The sequence below is a fragment of the Mustela nivalis genome (assembly GCF_964662115.1).
Source record: "Mustela nivalis genome assembly, contig: HAP1_SCAFFOLD_1103, whole genome shotgun sequence".
In the NCBI taxonomy this organism is placed as follows: Eukaryota; Metazoa; Chordata; class Mammalia; order Carnivora; family Mustelidae; genus Mustela; species Mustela nivalis.
Window position 1 is genome coordinate 22,748 of NW_028135561.1, and position 19,954 is coordinate 42,701.

General features: G+C 39.9%; 2 protein-coding genes across 2 annotated transcripts in view; both read right to left on the reverse strand.

Annotated features, from left to right (window-relative positions):
* The window catches only part of LOC309857710 (ankyrin repeat domain-containing protein 26-like), a 35,402-nt gene extending 19,211 nt beyond the window's left edge, over window positions 1–16,191 (reverse strand). The window contains exons 1-4 of the mRNA XM_082750441.1: window positions 16,029–16,191; window positions 13,367–13,473; window positions 11,545–11,682; window positions 9,386–9,453 (exon numbers count right to left, since the gene is read on the reverse strand). Of these exons, the coding sequence (XP_082606567.1) occupies window positions 9,386–9,453; window positions 11,545–11,682; window positions 13,367–13,425 (265 nt within the window). The 5' untranslated portion in view covers window positions 13,426–13,473; window positions 16,029–16,191. The remainder of the gene's footprint in view (window positions 1–9,385; window positions 9,454–11,544; window positions 11,683–13,366; window positions 13,474–16,028) is intronic.
* Window positions 16,192–16,314: 123 nt separating this feature from the next.
* Window positions 16,315–18,752, reverse strand: LOC309857711 (ankyrin repeat domain-containing protein 7-like; the record flags this gene model as incomplete). The annotated part of the gene is made up of 2 exons (XM_082750442.1): window positions 18,433–18,752; window positions 16,315–16,468 (listed from the first exon to the last, which is right to left on the reverse strand). The coding sequence occupies exons 1-2, from the start codon at window positions 18,675–18,677 to the stop codon at window positions 16,315–16,317; spliced, it is 399 nt and encodes a 132-aa protein (XP_082606568.1). The 5' UTR covers window positions 18,678–18,752.
* Window positions 18,753–19,954: the final 1,202 nt, after the last annotated feature.

The following is a 19,954-nucleotide window of genomic DNA, read 5'->3' on the forward strand; positions in this document are numbered from 1 at the left end:
CCCTGATGTAAATTATGGACTGTGGATGATAAAGATGACCTAATATAAATATAACAATGTACCACTGTGGTTCAGGATGTTGACAACAAGAAGGCTACGCGTGTAGAGGAACATGCGGTAAATGGAAACTCTCTGTACTTTCTGCGATATTTTGCAATGGACTTGAAAATGCTGTAAAAAATAAGGTCTATTTACTGTGAAGGAAAAAAAGAAAAGGTATCCATTGAGACTGTTAAGTGTTGGTACAAACCAGGTGATTTATCAAGCATTTACTATTTGATTTCCTTCCGGGAACCATAATTTTGATATATGCTAGGGAGAAGATGCCTACATGATTATCACTTAAAGAAAACTTCAGGCACTGAGTATCTATGAGATTCTTGTATTGGCAGACGACATCTCACACGAGTTGTCGTGATTTAATGCTGGAGGAATTAAGCACACCCATAGGCCGAGGATTCATAGAAGCCTGCACTTGGCTTCCTCTAGACTTCACTCCATGCACCTTTTCTCTGCTGATTTTGCTTTGTATCATTTCACTGTAATAACCGCAGGCATGCGTACAAATATATTGAGACGTGCGAGTTCCTCCAGTGAATAACCAAACCTGGGTGTCATTTTGGGAGCCTCTAATACCAATGCATCATATGCAATTTTTATGATTAAGTTTGATGTTTTAAGACATGATTACAGTTAGAAGGTTATTTCACAGAATACCTTTCCTTGAATCTGTTTTTCTTAGAATTTGCCTGGGGGACTACTGTATTTCTATATCCATTTGAATAAAGGCATAAAAGGAATAGATGAAATAATGTCAGAAAATAATGTGAAACAAGCAACAATCGTATTTTAATTGGGGAAAAAAAGAGAATTCTGCTGATTTCCAATATGTCCTACAGTATAAAAGTTCCTATAAAAAAACTAAAAGGTCACATAAATTTTCTGCAACTAAATAGGGCTTAATTCACTTCTATTGTAGTTATGAATCGATAAGGGATAATTATAGAAAAAAATATATATATTATATATATATAAAATATATAAAAATATATAGAAAAATATATCATACACAGTATAATAACACACTATTGGTTCTAGAGGTTTTTTGTTTCCACTCATTTTATTAATTTCTTATAGAATTAGAAACAGTTCACCTATTAAAGGCAGTTGTTGACAATCTGCTCAAAAACTCAGAAATACTACATTCGAAATGTAGGATGAGTTATCCACTCCAGCCTGAAAATAGTGGATTTGATCGTTAGAGATCAACAGAATTCATTTGGGGGAAAACAAAGTGAGTTATCTTATATACATAGATGGTTAAAAACTTGTCAATCTATTTGGCCACATATTCTTGTTAAGCCATAGTTTACCAATTTCTGAAAAAGTACAAAAGCATGTCACATTAAAACTGTTATAAGGTAAAAATTTCCGATAATCCAGAAAATGCTTTCAATCTTGGCTAAACATCATCACTAACTCTGTCACTGTGGTACAGGTACAAAGAAGTTAAGCACAAGAAACAACAAAATATGAAATACATTTTAGATGGGGTAGCCTGTTACCTTAGGAGGAAATATACATATAGTAGAAATGTGTTCCAATAGTGATAGATTCCAAGACAGTTTTCCTTAGTGCTTTCTTTACAGATGAAATTCAGAAAGAAGCAGTAAAAGTAAAGATATAAGAAGAAGGCAAATTAAAGAGGATGGAGAGAGACAGCACTAACAAAAATAGTCCAGTACTGACGTTTTTTACTGACACAGAATCCCTAGCAAGTGACAACTGGTTTATTCAGCATATCACCTTATATTTCCTCCTTGATATTATACTAGTTTTCTGCAATAAAATACTTAACAGAGGTCAGTTTCTCCCAAACTGCAGGTCTGTATAAAGTATTTCTGATCAAATTTAAAACTGTCAAAAGACAGCTGCATCGTGATTCCATTTCAGAGATAGGGCCTGACAGCGGCTTCCTGCCTATTGCTTCCAGATTTTTGTCCTAGTATTCATCCACGAGAGTGTATCAGGGACTTGAAGAAAAGCTCAAGTATCTCTACACAAAACAGGTAAGAAAGACAACACTTTTCCTCACACTTGACCCCTAGGTTTTGACAATTATGGAAAAATGTTGGCCAGTCTACTCACCAGGCCAGACCATATCCCCTTGACCCTGTCCAGGTAGATACTGCAGTTAGAAAAAATAACACTTGTTGTGTTATTTTTTCATATTTGAACACAGAATAGACCAGTCACATAAATAACAGACCTTACAACTCAAAAATGGTTCTTTTGAAAAGGTTACCACCAAAGAACTTTTAAAAGTTAAATCCAACTTTTTTTAGTGATTTTGATACAATTAATACTCCATGAAATATTTTTTTTCAAAATTTTCAACAACATTTCCTCTAATTCCTCTCCTAAGTTTCCCCAGCCACTTCTCAGTCTTCTCTACCAAGTCTTACACCTCCATCCACACTTTATATACTGGTATTGCCAGGCTTTGTTCACTGGCCTTCGTCTATTTCTATATGTTTTCCATCATGGACAAGCTCAATCTTTGTCCAAGCTATGACTTAGCCTAATAATTCTAATCAATTTATTTCAAATCAGCACCTACAAACTTGAGGCTCTGTCTCCAGCTAGAAACTCCTAGTATTCAATTATCCAGTTACTAAAAATATTCTACATGGATAGTCCATCAAATTCAACATATACAGAAAATCCCTGGTCTTCCCTATTCCCACTGCACTCCGATAAAGTCCTACTCATTCTTCATGGGCAAGTTTAAATGTTAGTGCACAACCTGGAAAGATATGACTCTTCTACGATTTCTTCCTCCCCCTCCCCTTTTTAAAGATTTTATTTGACAGAGAGACAGCGAGAGGGGGAACACAAGCAGGGGGAGTGGGAGAGGGAGAAGCAAGTTTCCCATGGAACAGGGACCCCAATGTGGGGCTTCATCCCAGGACCTTGGGATCATGACCTGAGCTGAAGGCAGCTACTTAATGACTGAGCCACCCAGGCATCCCCCTCTCTCCTCTTTCTACATTCAATAATCATGAAACTGTATTAACTATACTTCTTTTCTATCATTGATTTATATTTCCCCTGCCACTGCCCTACACAAACATGAGCTCTTAATTGAGGACTTCCAGAAGGGGAAAAAAAATAACCCCACCAACTAGTATTGCTATTTATTAAATGAATAAAAAGTTTTTAAGCAAAACAAATGGGAAAGGCAGCACCTGGGTGACTCAGTTAAGCATCTGCCTTCCCCTCAAGTCACGGTCTCAGGGTCCTGGGATCAAGCCCCATTCCAGGCTCCCTGCTCAATGGGGAGTCTGCTTCTCCCTCTCCCTCTGCCCCTCTGCCCCACTTGTGCTCTCTCTCAAATAAATAAAATCTTTTGAAAAGTTTTAAATTTTTAAAAAATGAGAAAGATATAAGGCCTAGAAAAGAACAACATTGTAAATTGAATAAATTGAGCCTCCTGACTTTTTGAGTATAGAGGAGTGAACATTTCATAATGGACTGATACTAGACTAAGGAAATATAAGCGTCCTTTATCTTCCAGTCTCTTTACATGGTTTTTTTCCAATCTATCCTCCACATGAGGGTTGACCAAACTATGGCCACAGGCCAAGTCAGACCAGTCATGTGCCTGTGCCCCCATAAAACTTTATTTACAGAACCAGATGGTTGGCTCTTGCTATTCACCTACGTGTTGCTACAGCTGCTTTCACACTATAGTGGTAGTTGTAGTTGAAAAACCACAGGGCCTAAAATATTCACTATCTGGACCTTTAGAGAAAAATCTTGGTGATCACTATTTTGTGCCACAACCAGAAGACCCTAATTCAAATCTAATCTTGTTACCCTTCTGCTTCACATTCTCCAGTGAAGTACTGCTCCATCAAGTACTGCTGGCTCCCTCCCCAATAACCATGCCATATTCTTCATTCTTGCTGGAAAACCACAACTTTATTTGGATATTTATTGTCCCAAACACGAAGCCGCCATACCGTAGCTTCAAAAGAAAAAAAGATTATTCTAAGCTAATCACTGTACCTGGTTTACCAGTGGCTGGTTTAGGAACAAGCATGTGATATAACCTAGCTTATAAGATGTTAGAGGAAAGTTGCTGCAAGCCTCGGAGTTTTCTTCCTATTTTAAGAAACATATAGCGGAGCCTGGGTGGTTCAGTTGTTAAGCGTCAGCCTTCAGCTCGGGTCATGATTTCAGGGTCCTTGGATCCAGCCCCACATCAGGCTCCCTGCTCAGAAAGAGGCCTGCTTCTCCCTCTGCGACTTCCCCCTGCTTGTATTCCCTCTCTGTCTGTCTCTCTCTGTCAAATAAATAAAAAAAATCTTAAAAAAAAAAAAAGAAAAGAAACATATAAAGAAAAACAGTCCTTCCAGTCACTGGATATTGTTGCTAATTAGCCAATCAGGAAAGGACATATAAAATACTGCCAACCTCAAAGCTAAAAAGAGACAACTGGCATCCTGGAGACATCACTGAACCATCAAAAGAATTCTGGTTCTGACCGTTTTAGTCACTGTTTGGTTTGGTTTGCTTTTTTTAGATTTGTTTATTTGACAGAGAGTGAACGCATGCAAGAGAGAGTGCACAAATGGGAGGAATGGCAGAGGAAGAGAATCGTCAAGCAGACTCCATGCTGAGCATGGAGCCCTGTGGGATGTGGGGCTTGATCTCATGACCCATGAGACTGTGACCTGAGCTAAAACTAAGAGTCAACGTGTAACTGACTAAGCCATCCAGGTGGCCCTGTTTTAGTCACTATTATAAGTCACCTGTTATTTGCAGCTTAAAGCATTCAACCTGATAAATTTCCCAAGGTCTACATGGTAAGATCTACACCTTTCTATGGTACTGAAAAACTTTCATTAGCTTGCCTTAGCTAAGTATTCACTCATTCCAACCATTCCCATAGCACACTTTTTGCACCAGCAAAACTGAACTGCTCATAAGTGCTCCAAAGTTCACTCATACATCTGAGCGTCTGCACTGCTGTTCCCTCTGCAAAACATGTAATCTTGATGGACGTTCCTCCTGTTAAACATGGTTCTTCTGCTTATTTACCTGGCAAACTTACTACTCAGTCTGCATACTATTGACTTACATATTAAATACGAATAAAAACCTAACAATGAGAATTATAAACACGAAGGGGCTCTGGCACATAGTAAGCACGGAATAAACTAAATAATTAAAATAAAGTAGTAAAAATGGAGTAGATAATAAAAATGACAATGATAATAACAAACTCCTGGAGGGCAAGGATTGTGTTTTTTGAATGTCTGTATTCTACATCAGAGTGACAGTAGCTAAAATACACTTGATAGTTATTTGCTAAGTGAACAAATGAAAATGAGTAAATTGCAAAACCGAACCAACCTACAGATTTTCTTTGATAAAAGTCTACTAAATTAAATGTTTCTTCATGCATTTCAGATTGTACAACACTAGGTGCCATATGTAGGGACAAATGGTAGCATTTTTGTTATTGTGAATCATTTTTCTGCTTTTAGTATAATCTGTTGAGCCTCAGCTGCCCCATTTGAATTTTTATTATGATAATCTCTTTACTAATGGCAACAGAGTATCATGTTCTAACAAAATTACACTATCCCGGGGTGCCTGGGTGGCTCAGTGGGTTAAAGCCTCTGCCTTCGGCTCGGGTCATGATTCCAGGGTCCTGGTATTGCTGCATACTAGCTAAGTTTTCCAGTTCATATTTTTTGCCATTTGTTTATGGTACCACGAATGTATTGTAGAGTTCCCAGTTTTAAGTTCTCCTTTTTTAATGAGACAAATCACTATGTAATAATATTTACTAAATGTAATCCACTTGAAAAAATTAAAAGATCCATTTACATAACAAGTTCAATTTGTTTTAATATGCCTAAAGAGGAAGTATAAAACATACTAACTTAAAAATCTTTCTCTTATTGACACAAAGATATAAGGGATTTTAGGGGTCATGACTATAATAATGAATTTCTTTTCAAACAATAATGTCTTGTATTTTAAATTGCCTAAAGTTAACTTCCTTTTTTGTTGTTGTCCACACTGAGATACTTTTTAAAAAAATTATGTTCAGTAGCCAGCATATACTACATCGTAAGTTTCGGATGTAGTGTTCAATGATTAATTAGCTGCGTATAACACCCAGTGCTCATCACGATACGTGCCCTCCTTAATACTCATCACCCAGTACCCGCATACCCCAATCCCCTCCCTTCCGTAACCCTCAGTTTATTTCCTGGAGTCCAGTCTCTCTCATGGATTTGTTCTTATTGTTCATGACAGTATTTAAATTCTTAAATAATTCTGAATACTGGATTATTAAGAAAGATATTAAGGAGGTGGGAGGTTGGGGTACCAGGTGGTGGGTATTATAGAGGGCACGGATTACATGGAACACTGGATGTGGTGAAAAAATAATGAATACTGTTTTTCTGAAAATAAACTAAAAAAATTTTTAAAAAAAGAGTGTCTTTTTTCCACTGTGTATTTTTTCCTGCTTTGTCGAAGATTAATTGACCATAGAGTTGAGGGTCCATATCTGGGCTCTCTACTCTGTTCTACTGGTCTATGTGTCTGTTTTTATGCCAGTACCATGCTGCCTTGGTGATCACAGCTTTGTAGTAAAGCTTGAAATCAAATGTGATGCAGCCAGTTTTGTTTTTCTTTTTCAACATTTCCTTAGCAATTTGGGGTCTCTTCTGATTCCATACAAATTTTAGGATTATTTGCTTCAGCTCTTTGAAAAATACTGATGGAATTTTGATCAGAATGGCCTTCTGATTGCTCTAGACAGTATACACATTTTAACAATGTTTATTCTTCTGATCCAAGAGCATGGAATGGTCTTCCATCTTTCTGTGTCTTCGAGTTCTTTCATGAGTGTTCTGCAGTTCCTTGAGTACAGATCCTTTGCCTTTTTGGTTAGGTTTATTCCCAGGTATCTTATGGTTCTTGGTGCTATAGTAAATGCAATTGATTCTCTAATTTCCCTTTCTGTGTTTTCATTGTTAGTGTATAAGAAAGCCCCTGATTTCTGTACATTAACTTTGTATCCTGCCATGTTACAGAATTGCCGAATGAGTTCTAGTAGTTTGGGGATGGAGTCTTTTGGGTTTTCCATATAAAGTATTATGTCATCTGCGAAGAGAGAGAGTTTGACTTCCTCACTGCCAATTTGGATACCTTTTATTTCTCTTTGTTGTCTGATTGCTGTTGCTAGGACTTCTAATACTATGTTGTACATGAGTGGGGAGAGTGGGCCTCCTTTTCATGTTCCTGATCTCAACGGGAAGGCTGCAAGCTTTTTCCCATTGAGGATGATATCTACTGTGGGTTTTCCATAGACAGATTTTATGAAGTTGAGGAATGTTCCCTCTCTCCCTATACTTTAAGCGTCTTAATCAGGAATGGATGCTGAGTTTTTTCAAATGCTTTTTCCTGCATCAACTGTGAGGACCTCTTCTATTATTGATTTGCTCTATCACATTGATTGATTTGCAAATGATGAATCATCCTTCCAACCCAGGGATGAATCCCACCTGGTCATGGTAGATAATCTTTTTAATGTGCTGTTGGATCCTATTTGCTAGGATCTTGTTGAGAATCTTAGCACCCATAATCATCAGTGATATCAGTCTGAAATTCTCCTTTTTGGTGGGGTCTTTGCTGGCTTTGGGGATCTGGTTAATGCTGGCTTAGAGACAGTCTCTTCAATAAATGGTGCTGGGAAAATTGGACAGCTATATGTAGAAGAATGAAACTCAACCATTCTCTTACATCGTACACAAAGATAAACTCAAAGTGGACAAAAGACCTCAACATGAGACAGGAATCCATCAGAATCCTAGAGGAGAACATAAGCAGTAATGTCTTCAACATTGGCCACAGCAACTTCTTTCAAGATGTCTCCAAAGGCAAAGGAAACAAAAGTGCAAATGAAATTTTGGGACTTCATCAAGATCAAAAGCTTCTGCACAGCAAAGAAAAGAGTCAACAAAACAGAGAGGCAACCCATGGAATGGGAGAAGATATTTGCAAATGACAGTACCCAGGATCTATAAAGAACTTCTCAAACTCAGCACAGACAAAACAGATAACCATGTCAAAAAATGTGCAGAAGATATAAACACACTTCTCCGATGAAGACATACAGATGGCTATCATACACATGAAAAAATATTCATCAGCACTAGCCATCAGGGAGATGCAAATTAAAACCACATTGTGATACCACCTTACACCAGTTAGAATGGCCAAAATTAGCAAGACAAGAAACAACATGTGTTGGAGAGCATGTGGAGGAAGGGGAACCTTCTTACACTGTTGGTGGGAATGCAAGTTGGTGCAGCCACTTTGGAAAATGGTGTGGAGTTTACTTAAGAAATCAAAAATAGAGCCTCCCCATGACCCTGCAATTGCACTCCTGGGTATTTACCCCAAAGATATAGGTGTAGTGAAAAGAAGGGCCATCTATACCCCAATGTTCATAGCACAAATGGCCACAGTCACCAAACACTGGAAACAACCAAGATGCCCTTCAATGGATGAATGGATAAAGAAGAAGCGGTCCATATTCACTATGGAGTATTATGCCTCCATCAGAAAGGATGAATACCCACCTTTTGTAGCAACATGGACGGGACTAGAAGAGATTATGCTAAGTGAAATAAGTCAAGCAGAGAGAGTCAATTATCATATGGTTTCACTTATTTCTAGAGCATAACAAATAACATGGAAGACATGGGGATACAGAGAGGAGAAGGGAGTTGAGGGAAATTGGAGGGGGAAATGAACCATGAGAGACTATGGACTCTGAAAAACAATCTGAGGCTTTTGAAGGGGTGGGGAGTAGGAGGTTGGGGGATCCAGGTGGTGGGTATTATAGAAGGCACGTATTACATGAAGCACTGGGTAGAGTGCATACACAATGAATTCTGTTACACTGAAAAGAAATTTAAAAAACAATAGAAAGATATTAAAAAAGAAAAAAAAATAGGGGCTCCTGGGTGGCTCAGTTGGGTAAGCATCCTCCTTCAGCTCAGGTCAAAATCCCTGGACCCTGGGATTGAGCCCCCCATTGCGCTCCCTGCTCAGTGGGAAACCTGCTTCTCCCTGTCCCTCTGCCTGTGCTCTCTCACTTTTCTCTCTCTCTGTCAAATAAGTAAAATTGAGAGGTGAGGGAGAGAAAGAGAAAGAAAGCAAGAAAGTGAACTTATACAATTTACACATTCAGGTTTTTTTTTTTCCCCCACTGTTCTTTCTTTATCAAAACTTTTTTACTCTGACTTCATCTATGTGACCACCAAAAGTACTTCACTCTGAAAAGTCTTACCTGGGTTGTTATTTTGCGAAAAATTTTTAAGTCTTTCTTCTGTATGTTTGGCAATTGTTTGGTGATTGCTACATATAAAAAGGGTGATAGACAACGTTACTATTTTAATACTGATATGAAAAATATTTACCAAATATATCAAATTCATAAGTGTATTTGAAATAATATCAGAGCTAATATCAAAACTTAAAATACCCCATATACTTCAAAGTAAGGTGAACTAGTCATGAAGTAGTAATTTAGCAATTAGTAGTGTTAGCTTGCCATAATGGAACGTGTTTTGAACTCAGTGGTCCTAACTCTCTAACCACAGCTATTTGCTCTTGGAGGAGCCACTTCTCTCTATCTCAAGTCTTCCTCTATAAAACAGGCATCTTACTGCCTTATTTCACAATGTTGTTAAGAGGATTTAATGAAATATTTTACCCAAAACATGGCCTCTTGGGAAAGATGATGCCCACCACTCCAAGAAGGTCAGTATGACACCTTTCATCACCTCATAAGAAAAGGCGCTCTGCAGGATTTAAATCAGGCTTGAGATACAGGCCTAGTAACAAAGGAGAAAGGAAAGCCCAGGCTCTTCCTGTAGCATTATTTGAACCTCTTTAACAGCTTAGAAGGGTCCCAACTATCATCTGCTAGCAGGATAGACAAGCAAAATCCTCAAGTGGTACTTCATTATGAAGGTCAGCACAAACATATGGGCTTCACGTAAGACTTTTGAGTGTGAAGGGAAGGGTGTTTGTGGCTAAAGCCAGGGGGCCCGGCAGCCAGAACAGGGTGCTGGTGCCTTGGAATAACAGCTGAGCATATAAGCATATGTCGTAAACTAAAAAATGTTGTGACTTTGAAGTCTCATTGTGGGTCACCATGGAGACTGGGGAATGTGGATCAGCAAGGGCTTCCTGGGAGCAAAGGTCAATCATAACCAGACTGCAGGGGGAAAAAATTGCCTTCTAGAGAACAGGTCTGTATAAAAAGTTATTTGCAGGGGTGCCAGGGTGGCTCAGTCATTTAAGTGTCTGCCTTCAGCTCCATCATGATCTTGGGGTCCTGGAATTGAGCCCCACATCTGGCTCCCTACTCAACCTCTCCCCCTGCTCATGCTCATGCTCTTGTTCTCTCTCTCTCACAAATAATTAATTCTATATTTTTCTTTCTTTCTTTTTTTAAGATATTTATTTATTTATTTATTTATTTGAGAGAGAAAATGAGAGAGGGAGAGAGAGAAGATGAGAGGGGGGAGGGTCAGGAGGAGAAGCAGACTCCCCTCTGAGCAGGGAGCCCACCTGGGGGGACTCAATCCTGGGACTTCAGGATCATGACCTGAGCCAAAGACAGTCGCTTAACCAACTGAGTCAAGAAGGCACCACACAGCAATATTGCAGCAATAGAATCAAAGGAAACAAGGCAATGATAAGAATGTCCTTTTTTCCCTCCAAATGACTTGAAGAAAGAGGATGGTCTCTTTGGTCTTTGGGAACTCTTTAGGTTCTTGGAAAATTCAAAGGGGAAAGAATAGGAGATAACCCTCAAGGAAAAGGATAGGGCTTTCTACTAAACTGAGCATCTCAGGACCCAAGTAACTAGTTGGGGGGGCGTGATGTTGGGGTACCTAGGTGGCTCACTTGGCACTTGGTTAAGCATTTGCATTCAGCTCGGGTCACAGTCTTGGGGTCCTGGGATTGAGACCCACATCAGGCTCCCTGCGCAGCAGGAAATCTGCTTCTTCCTCTGTCCCTACTCTGCCCCTCTCTGAAATAATTATAACTGAAATCTACAAAGAAAGGAAAGGAGGAGAGGGAGGGAGGAGAGGGAGGAAGGGAGGGAGGCAGGAAGGAGTAAACACACAAATGTAACATTCTTTGTACCCCATGCATAACAGTTATCCTTGGAATGAAACAGATACAGTTAGGGTCCCTAAAGATAAAGGTCTCGATAGTCCTGAGATTAAAAAAAAAAAAAATCCCACACTCATTTTTAATGCTGACTAGTCTAGCCTTTGTCTTGGTTTCTGGCAAGTGACATGGGCTAACTCACTACAGTCCCCAAATTGCCGGAATCAAACTACGAACGCTCATCTGTTACATAAGAACTAAGAGTTCAATTATTTTAAACTTCACTTTAGTAATAACTAACATTTTAATGTAAACACTTACCCATCAAATCCACTAAAAAGAGCATAGTCTCCTGCCGTCCATCCACGTTCATCTCGAGAAGAGGTATTAACACCTTGCTGAAGAAGAAGCCTGACTACATCTGGAGATGTAGAGGGTGCAGCAAGCATGAGGGCTGTTCTAAAATAACAGAGACATAACTTCACCCTTAGGAACTTAGGGTTATCTAAACAGCAAATTTCATATACTTTACCAGGTTAATATCTTTCCTGTCAGTACAGAATTGACCATTAACAACTTCAAGTGTTTATCTTTGTAAATTACCTCCATGGCTAAAATTAAAAGGCAAAAGAGAAGCCTCTTGTCCCACCTGGGTATGACAGTAGAAGTTGCTAGTTTAAAGTCATTTGATGAACAAGAAACTATGCTGAGGTCACTTAACTGAACGAGTGAAGATTTTAAAAAAGAATTCCCCATTTTTTTTTCCTTAAGCTGATTCGGTGTATTTCCAAGTCTTCTAGAGGACAGGTCTGTATAAAAAGTTATTTGCAGGGGTGCCTGGGTGGCTCAGTGGGTTAAGCCTCTGCCTTCAGTTCAGGTCATGATCTTAGGGTCCTGGGATCGAGCCCCACATTGGCCTCTCTGCTCAGTGTGGAGCCTGCTTTCCCTCCCTCTCTGCCTGCCTCTCTGGCTACCTATGATCCCTGCCTGTCAGATAAATAAATAAAATCTTTTTTAAAAAAAGTTATATGCAGGGGTGATTGGGTGGTTCAGTCATTTAAACGTCTGCCTTCAGCTCAGTCATGAACTTGGGGTCCTAGAAGTGAGCCCCATGTCTGGCTCCCTGCTCTAACCCCTTCCCCTGCTCATATTATCTCTCTCTCTCTCAAAAAAAAAAAAATATTTAAAAATAAAAAAAACAAAAACGCTACTTGAAGGCTTAAAATAACAGCATTCATACTAACAGTAATAAAAGAGTCATAGTTGCAGTTAATGGTACTAAAATAAGCATGGTTAGGCAGTAAATTAAATACTATATATATAAAATATTATTTACACACAACCCTTGAAGGATATATTATCCTTCTTTTCATATCAGAGAACGTATCAGAGTCACATATCCAGCAAGTAGGAAAGGAATTAAACCTAGTCTTGTGTCTATCTAAAGTCCATCTCTTTTCTCTTTATCATCAACCTATGATTTGTACTCACAAAAAGAAAAATCTATTTGATGAAAGTTATCTTTCATCCTTCTACCCTTACCAATGAAAACTCTCTCTCTCTCTCTCTCTGTATATATATATATATATATATATATATATATATATGACATGAAAAAGGATGATAAGCCCACCCTATCTGGTAATAGTAATTAATAATCACTTAGGGATCACCTAACATCAGTATTCTTTAAAAAAAAAATTTAAAGCAAGGAGTCATCCAAAAGATAAAACAACTCCTATTTATGTTTAATATGCATCTTTTAAGGAGAATTTATATTAAGTAGAAGTTTCTAAAAAATACTATAAAAGGGTTAAGAAGTTTAATATTGTGTCATAAAATAAAAGGAGTGCACACTTTATAATAAAACTAATATGAAACCCTTTTAGGTAACATAAAATCATATGGCAGAAAAAAAAGGACTACAGATCACATCAGTCAATAATAGGAAGGAATATAAATTCTGTGTATACTGTTCTTCATGTTGCCCCATCAGAATAATTGCTTTCTGCCTAACTGATGACATGTTGACATTTTCACTATATAATTATAAATTAATCCTCTTCTTATTATGTTACTCTTTCTGACTTAATTATACCACCCTAGGACAATATACGGTTAAAAAAAAACACAACTACTGTACCTTTTAAACTTATCAACCACATGTACATCTGCTTTTTTTCTAATTAACAATTCCACCATTTCATGATTGTTTTCAATTACAGCAAGTAAAAATGGTGTGAATTCGACCTGTAAAAGTGAAAAAAACAATTTGTAATTTACAAAATTACATACTTCCATACTGAATTTTAAAACCTATAAAGTATCCTCTAACCTTAAACACATATATAAGTACTCTCAACCCCCCAACTTCCCCAGCCCTCCATCTTCCCCACCCCCTGCGACTACCCCTACCCTCCCCCCCCACCCCTCACCACCCCCTTTCATCAGCTGCTCCTTCTCTTTGCAATAGCCCTCCACAGGGGACCTGGGTGGCTCAATCTGAGGGTCTGCCTTCAGGTCAGGTCATGAGCCCAGGGTTCTGGGATCCAGCCTCACGTCAGGCTCCCTGTTCAGTGGGGAGTCAGCTTCTCCTTCTCCCTCTGCCCCACCCCTATGCTCACTTCTCTCTCCCACTCTCACTCTTTCAAATAAATAAATATTTTTGAGAAAAATAAAATAAATTCAGTTAAATAGTCCTCCTCTACCTCTTCAACAGATTAACTGTAGTCATTCTCCAAATCTTACTTCAAACATTGACCGGTTCCAAGAATCTCGGCTTCTCTCACAGTATTTATCACTGTATACACTACTTATTTTATTGCACCCATCGAAACCAAGAGCTTATTGAAGGAAGGGACTATTTTTTATCTCTATATCTCCAAACTCTAAAACATAGCTGTAAAAGCTTAAAGTATTTTTACTGAGTTAACAGCCTAAATGATTATCTCTGGTGTAGTGTTTCTTAAATTATATTCCAAAGAACATATACTTTGCAGGAAGGTGAGGATTGTGCCTCAATAGAAAGATTCAATGTTCCTTTATGTTTGAGAAATATTACAGAACTGCACATTATCTCTAGTGCAAAAGAAACCGGTTTAAATTTGCTTATCCCCATTTGACAATACTTTCATGGCAAACATTAACATTTCAGAAATTAGTTTCAGGGATACAGTGTCGAGAGCTTTCCAATAAAGGTGAAGCTTTTTTCCAGGTTATACCAACATGCTTGATTCTCTTCTATCAATGGTATCAGGATCCCAGATGTCAACATAAGGCTCTCTTGCTCCAAATGGGTCACTAAGGAGATGGGCTCTAAATTAAAAGAGCAGCTCTTGGGCATCTGGGTGGATCAGTCAGTTAAGCATCTGCCTTTGGCTCAGGTCATGTTCTTGGGGTTCTGGGATCCAGCGCTGCATCAGGCTCCCCTACTTTTCCCTCTCCCTATGCCCTTCCTCCCTACTCATGTGTGTTTGCTCTCATGCTCTCTCTCAAATACATAAAATCTTTCTTTAAAAAAAAGTTCGTTAAAGTGAAATCTTAAAACTTCGAATAATTGACTGACAGTTTACAGCACTGTTAGCCAAAGCCGGCCTCTTTCAAAACTTGAAGAAAACCAACACTTGGGTCAACAAAAACTTAATAACTATAATCAATTGTAGATAATTGCTGCATTTAAGAATGAAAATGTATCAAAGACTAGTATGAATATCAACTGAATGATAGAAACATAGATCACTTCTCTATCCCTATAACTAGATCATAGTCTTAGAGCAGAATAAGGCATATTCCATGTAAAATTACTCAGAATTACTACTTGGGTTAGAAGCATAGAGGCATAAAAATTCTTGCTATGTGAAGAACATGCTTCTCTTCTTATAAGTCTGTATATGTGCTTTCTTCCTGCTTTCTTTCTTTACAGTCCCTACAAAAATGTATTTCCAAAAAGTGCACTCAAGAAAAAAAAATCAAAAAATAAAAATAAAGTGAAATCTTAGACAATGAAGTTATTTCAAAATATTTTCATTGAGGGAATGCTTGAGCTTGTACGTATGAAAAATTGACCCTATGTCAACCAACAGTGCTTCCTTAAGGGCAGTGGTAGGAGGTAAGGCATGTCAAAGAAATAACAAATGGAAGAGTGAGTGTGGTCCCCCTCGACTCCCCATGCACAGCTACTAACCCTGAAAACCTACACAATGCTGAGCAGGAACTACTCTGTGAAATGGGAGACCCCAGTGCGGGACATGGCAGGCAGAGTGGCTATGAGCACAAGTAGATGCCCCTGGAGGATGTCAGGACCCGATCCCCGTGCTCTCATCTTCAGAACCTTGGGGCCTGGAGTGCCCGGGGATTGCAACCTGCTGCTTTCTCCTCCCACTCGCACTCACCCAAGTTACCCCACTAGGTCATGGTCTCCCACCCCTTCCCAGCAGCACCCATTTCCTAAGCCCCTGCACAGCACCCAGCCTCCATCATCATCTCATTCCCCATCAGGCCTTCAAGCCTTTGTGGGCTCTGAGCCCACCATCCACTCCCAAGCACTAATGGGAAGATTCTCCTCCTGGGGTGGAAGGGCGGCTGGGAAACAGAACTCTGCCCTTTCCGTGGGCTTCATCGTTCTCTAGTCCTCCCTGCCCTGGCTTTGGAGTTGTTTCCCTGGTACAGGACTTGATGTATAGAATTCAGTATTTATTATTTATTACATATACGAATAAATATGTAAATAAATGTTTTGTAGCTAAAAAATTTATATATATATATGTTTTAAAATTTCAAATACTTTATAAATAATGTTGATGTACCTTGTTTCTTGCTTCAATATTTGCATGGAATAAAATCAGCTTCTCTACTATTGATGTGTTCTCACCAGCAACAGCATAGTGGAGGGCAGTATTGCCAAACTTATCCGTAAGATGTGGATTAGCACCATGTTCTAAAAGAATAGTTACACATGCCTCTTCCTGGTATTGTATAGCCTGTCAGTAGTATCCCAAGAAACAGAGTGTAAATTCTGGGAATTTAAAGCAAGCATGCTACAAACAATTAGTTACACTTAATTGCAATAGATTTTCATACTAAGTAATTAAATCAAATCCATCTCAGGCAGACACAGCTGCTACCACACACCTTCATTAGAGGAGTCCTACAGTCTCCATCATAGAGGTCAAGCTTGCATTTCCTCTCTACAAGAAAATCTACCATGTCAGCATGGCCGATGGTACAGGCCAGATGGAGAGGCGTCCTATGAGAGTGAAAGAATGTTTTAGGAAATTATAGTGCACGATTTCAAAACATGCAATTAATTCATGTAATTGTAAACTTTAAGTAGCATCTTATTCCTTTGACTCAAAAACAAAGATTTCATTTTCTTTTGAAGAAAGTACAGTATTTATTAGTGATCATTCACCATACTAATAAAAGAGCAGGCTATCTGACGAGGTAGAGCTTGACCTCAGGATTCAGCTCAACCTGGGTTTAATAGGATTTAAACTTAATAGTTATGGCTCAGCCTTATCCTCAATTTCCTCATCAAAATAGTGGAGAGAAAAACAGTTATCTCATGTTCCCTGCCTTGCTCAGTTTGAAGGTCATGTGACTCTTGACCTCAAGGGTCATGAATTCAAGCCTCACGTTGGCTACAGAGATTACTAAAAACTAATAAAAATAAAGTAAAGGATAGTTATCTCACAAGACCTCATCACCATGCTTAAATGAGGATCTATGCAAAGTTTGTTTCATATTATTTTTATGACTGTTACTATTGCTACTATTGTACAAAGACAACACTCCCATTAGGTAAAGTGATACAATTATGCCTATTTCTCAGGTATGTTTTAAATATTCACAAGAATACTATATATCAATGATTCTAGGAGGCTCATTTTGTCGCCTTTTAGTATCTCTGACACTGGAATGGGATTTATAATTCAAACTGTCTTACAACTATAATTGGCAGAATTTTTAAAGATTTCTTATTGGTATACAATATGGTGGGGCATCACACAATCAATGTGCCTTACGTTAAATGAAATAATGGTATATACATACAACAGCTCTACTGCAGTTCTAGTCACATGGTTGGCATTTAAATAAATTTTAGTTCTTGAAAGCACTATGGGAAAAGAGGACTAAAATAACGAAGAATTCTTTTTAAGTAAATCTACAATCTGATGTTCAAGAAACTTTAAGCCAAAGGAAGCTCAGGATTCAAATAAACAGGAACAGTTTTATTTTTGTACACTATGTATTTTATATATATTTTATATATGAAATAATATATATTTTATATATCTTATACATAAATATATATTTATATATGACATATTTTCATATACATTATATTAAATAATAAACGAAATTATTTTTCATTTTATTAGATATTTAGATTTATAGATCATATGAAAATCAAGAATTACCAATTATCAATATTAGTATTTAATACCATTATAAATAAATAAATAAATAGCAGATATTTCTGCTACTGCAACAACAACAACAAAACAAGACAAAAAGACAACTGCAGGCCTGTGGTCCTGACACAGGTGGGTATTTTCTAGGGGGACTTGAAGCCCCTGGACACCTAGGGGGACTCAAACCCCCTGGCTGCCTATGGGGACACAAACCCCCTGGCGACCTACCAGTGGAGGGAAGGGGCGTCCCCGCATCCACTCTAGCCCTGGGGAGCGTGGCTGCTCCAGCTTCTCCCCGGTGGGCCATACCCTGGAGCTCCACAACCAGATAGACAGGATCAAACTGACCGCTCAGGGCTATCTCTTGCAAAGAGAAGACCCCTCCCAGCCTGACAGACTTTTCTAGAGATCGTTTAGCCGGGCTATACACAGGTGACCAATGAGATTGTGATACACAGAGAAAACTGAACAATCATGCTAGGTCTGCCACACACAGAGAAAACTGCCCGGGCTTTCTATGTGTGACCAATTGAATTTCAATTTACCCTAGTAAATATACGGATGGCCAACTGAATTTCAATTTACCCTAGTAGATATATGGATGACCAACTGAATTTCAATTTACCCTAGTAGATATATGCGCACCCTACTGATTGGATGTCTTCACCTGGCCAGACCTGCCCCTGTATCTAGCCTTTGCAAGTAATTTCCTCTGGGAGGGGCGGGGTCAATCTAAGTTCACTACATAAACACAAAATGACTCCCTCTGGCTAAGCAGGCCCTTAATGCCTATTACCTTTTCCTCTTGTCTCTTTTATTCACGTTCTTCCCACGCAAGAGCAACCGCTGCATTTTGAATATGTTGTCCATGACAGCAACTTTGTGGATCTTTTTGAGCTCTTTCACGCGGATGTTATACCGGGGCTGGGTCTCCGTGACTTCCTCCTTGTGAACCGATGCCCTCAAGTCATTCATCAGCTCCATGTCTAAGGTCGGGGATGAACGCACCTTCGCAGTCCGGAAACCAAAAAACTTCTTCATTGCAAAGCCTACAGGCTTAACCAACACTCCACTTTCCGCTCGGCTCTTCGCCGCTTCTAGACACCAGCACCAGTGCTAGAGGTAAGCCAAACGTAGGGAGCAACAGTTAGGAATCTTGGAGCACCTAACAACCGTAACCATGACGCCAAGCACAAATGCGCTTGCGCACCTCTGAATCCCGCGTGTCTGCGCCTGCGCATAAAGGGCAGCGCCTAAAGGTGCCCAAAGCGCATGTGCGAAGCCCAAGCCTCTAAGATCACATAGTGGCAGGGCCTCCGCTTGGCTCGCGGCTAGGGGCGGCGGGGCCTCCGCTCGGCTCACGGCTTGGGGCGGCGGGGCCTCCGCCCGGCTGGCGGCTAGGGGCGGCGGGGCCTCCGCCCGGCTCGCGGCTAGGGGCGGCGGGGCCTCCGCCCTGCTCGCGGCTTGGGGCGGCGGGGCCGCCGCTCGGCTCGCCGCTAGGGGCGGCGGGGCCGCCGCTCGGCTCGCCGCTAGGGGCGGCGGGGCCGCCGCTCGGCTCGCCGCTAGGGGCGGCGGGGCCGCCGCTCGGCTCGCCGCTTGGGGCGGCGGGGCCGCCGCTCGGCTCGCCGCTTGGGGCGGCGGGGCCGCCACCGGCTCGCCGCTCAGGGGCTATAAATCTGGATAATAATATTTTAAAGACTCTGAACACCTACAACAAACTAAGAAGTGTTTATTCATGAAAATTACTGAAGTTTGATTAGAGTTTTGTGAGTCTGTGCTGCGCTCTCAGTTCCCATGCCAGAAACCTGTCACTTAGAGAAGGGACTTTCCTGACCTGAGGCAGAGTAAGTCAAAGAGGTGGCCTCCATGCTAAGCAGACAGGGTTCTCTAGCCTGAGGTTGCAATGCTGTTTGGGGAAAACAAGGTAAGAGTAGCAAGGTACTTAACTGTAAGCTCTGAGAGGTCAGAGAGCCATCTGAATGTGATAAGCACTTGACAGAAGCTCCAGGTTTACCCAGGGCATGCAGTGGAAACTGAAGCTGGTTCAAGCCACCCACATACCCATGGTTGCCAAGCCATGCGCATACACGCAAAGAAGCAAAACGCTTGTTAGTAAGCAAAAACCAGGGAGCCTTGAAAATGACCCAAATGTTGAATGGACTTAGAAGCCCACACAGATCCATCAGCAGAGGAGAAAGCATGAATAATGGGGTGTGCAAACAACATCTGCCCAATCTTTGGCTAAATGTGAAAGGATGCAGGCACAGCAGCAACATGTAGGAAGCAAGACTTAAAAATTTAAGAAATGAACAGAGACA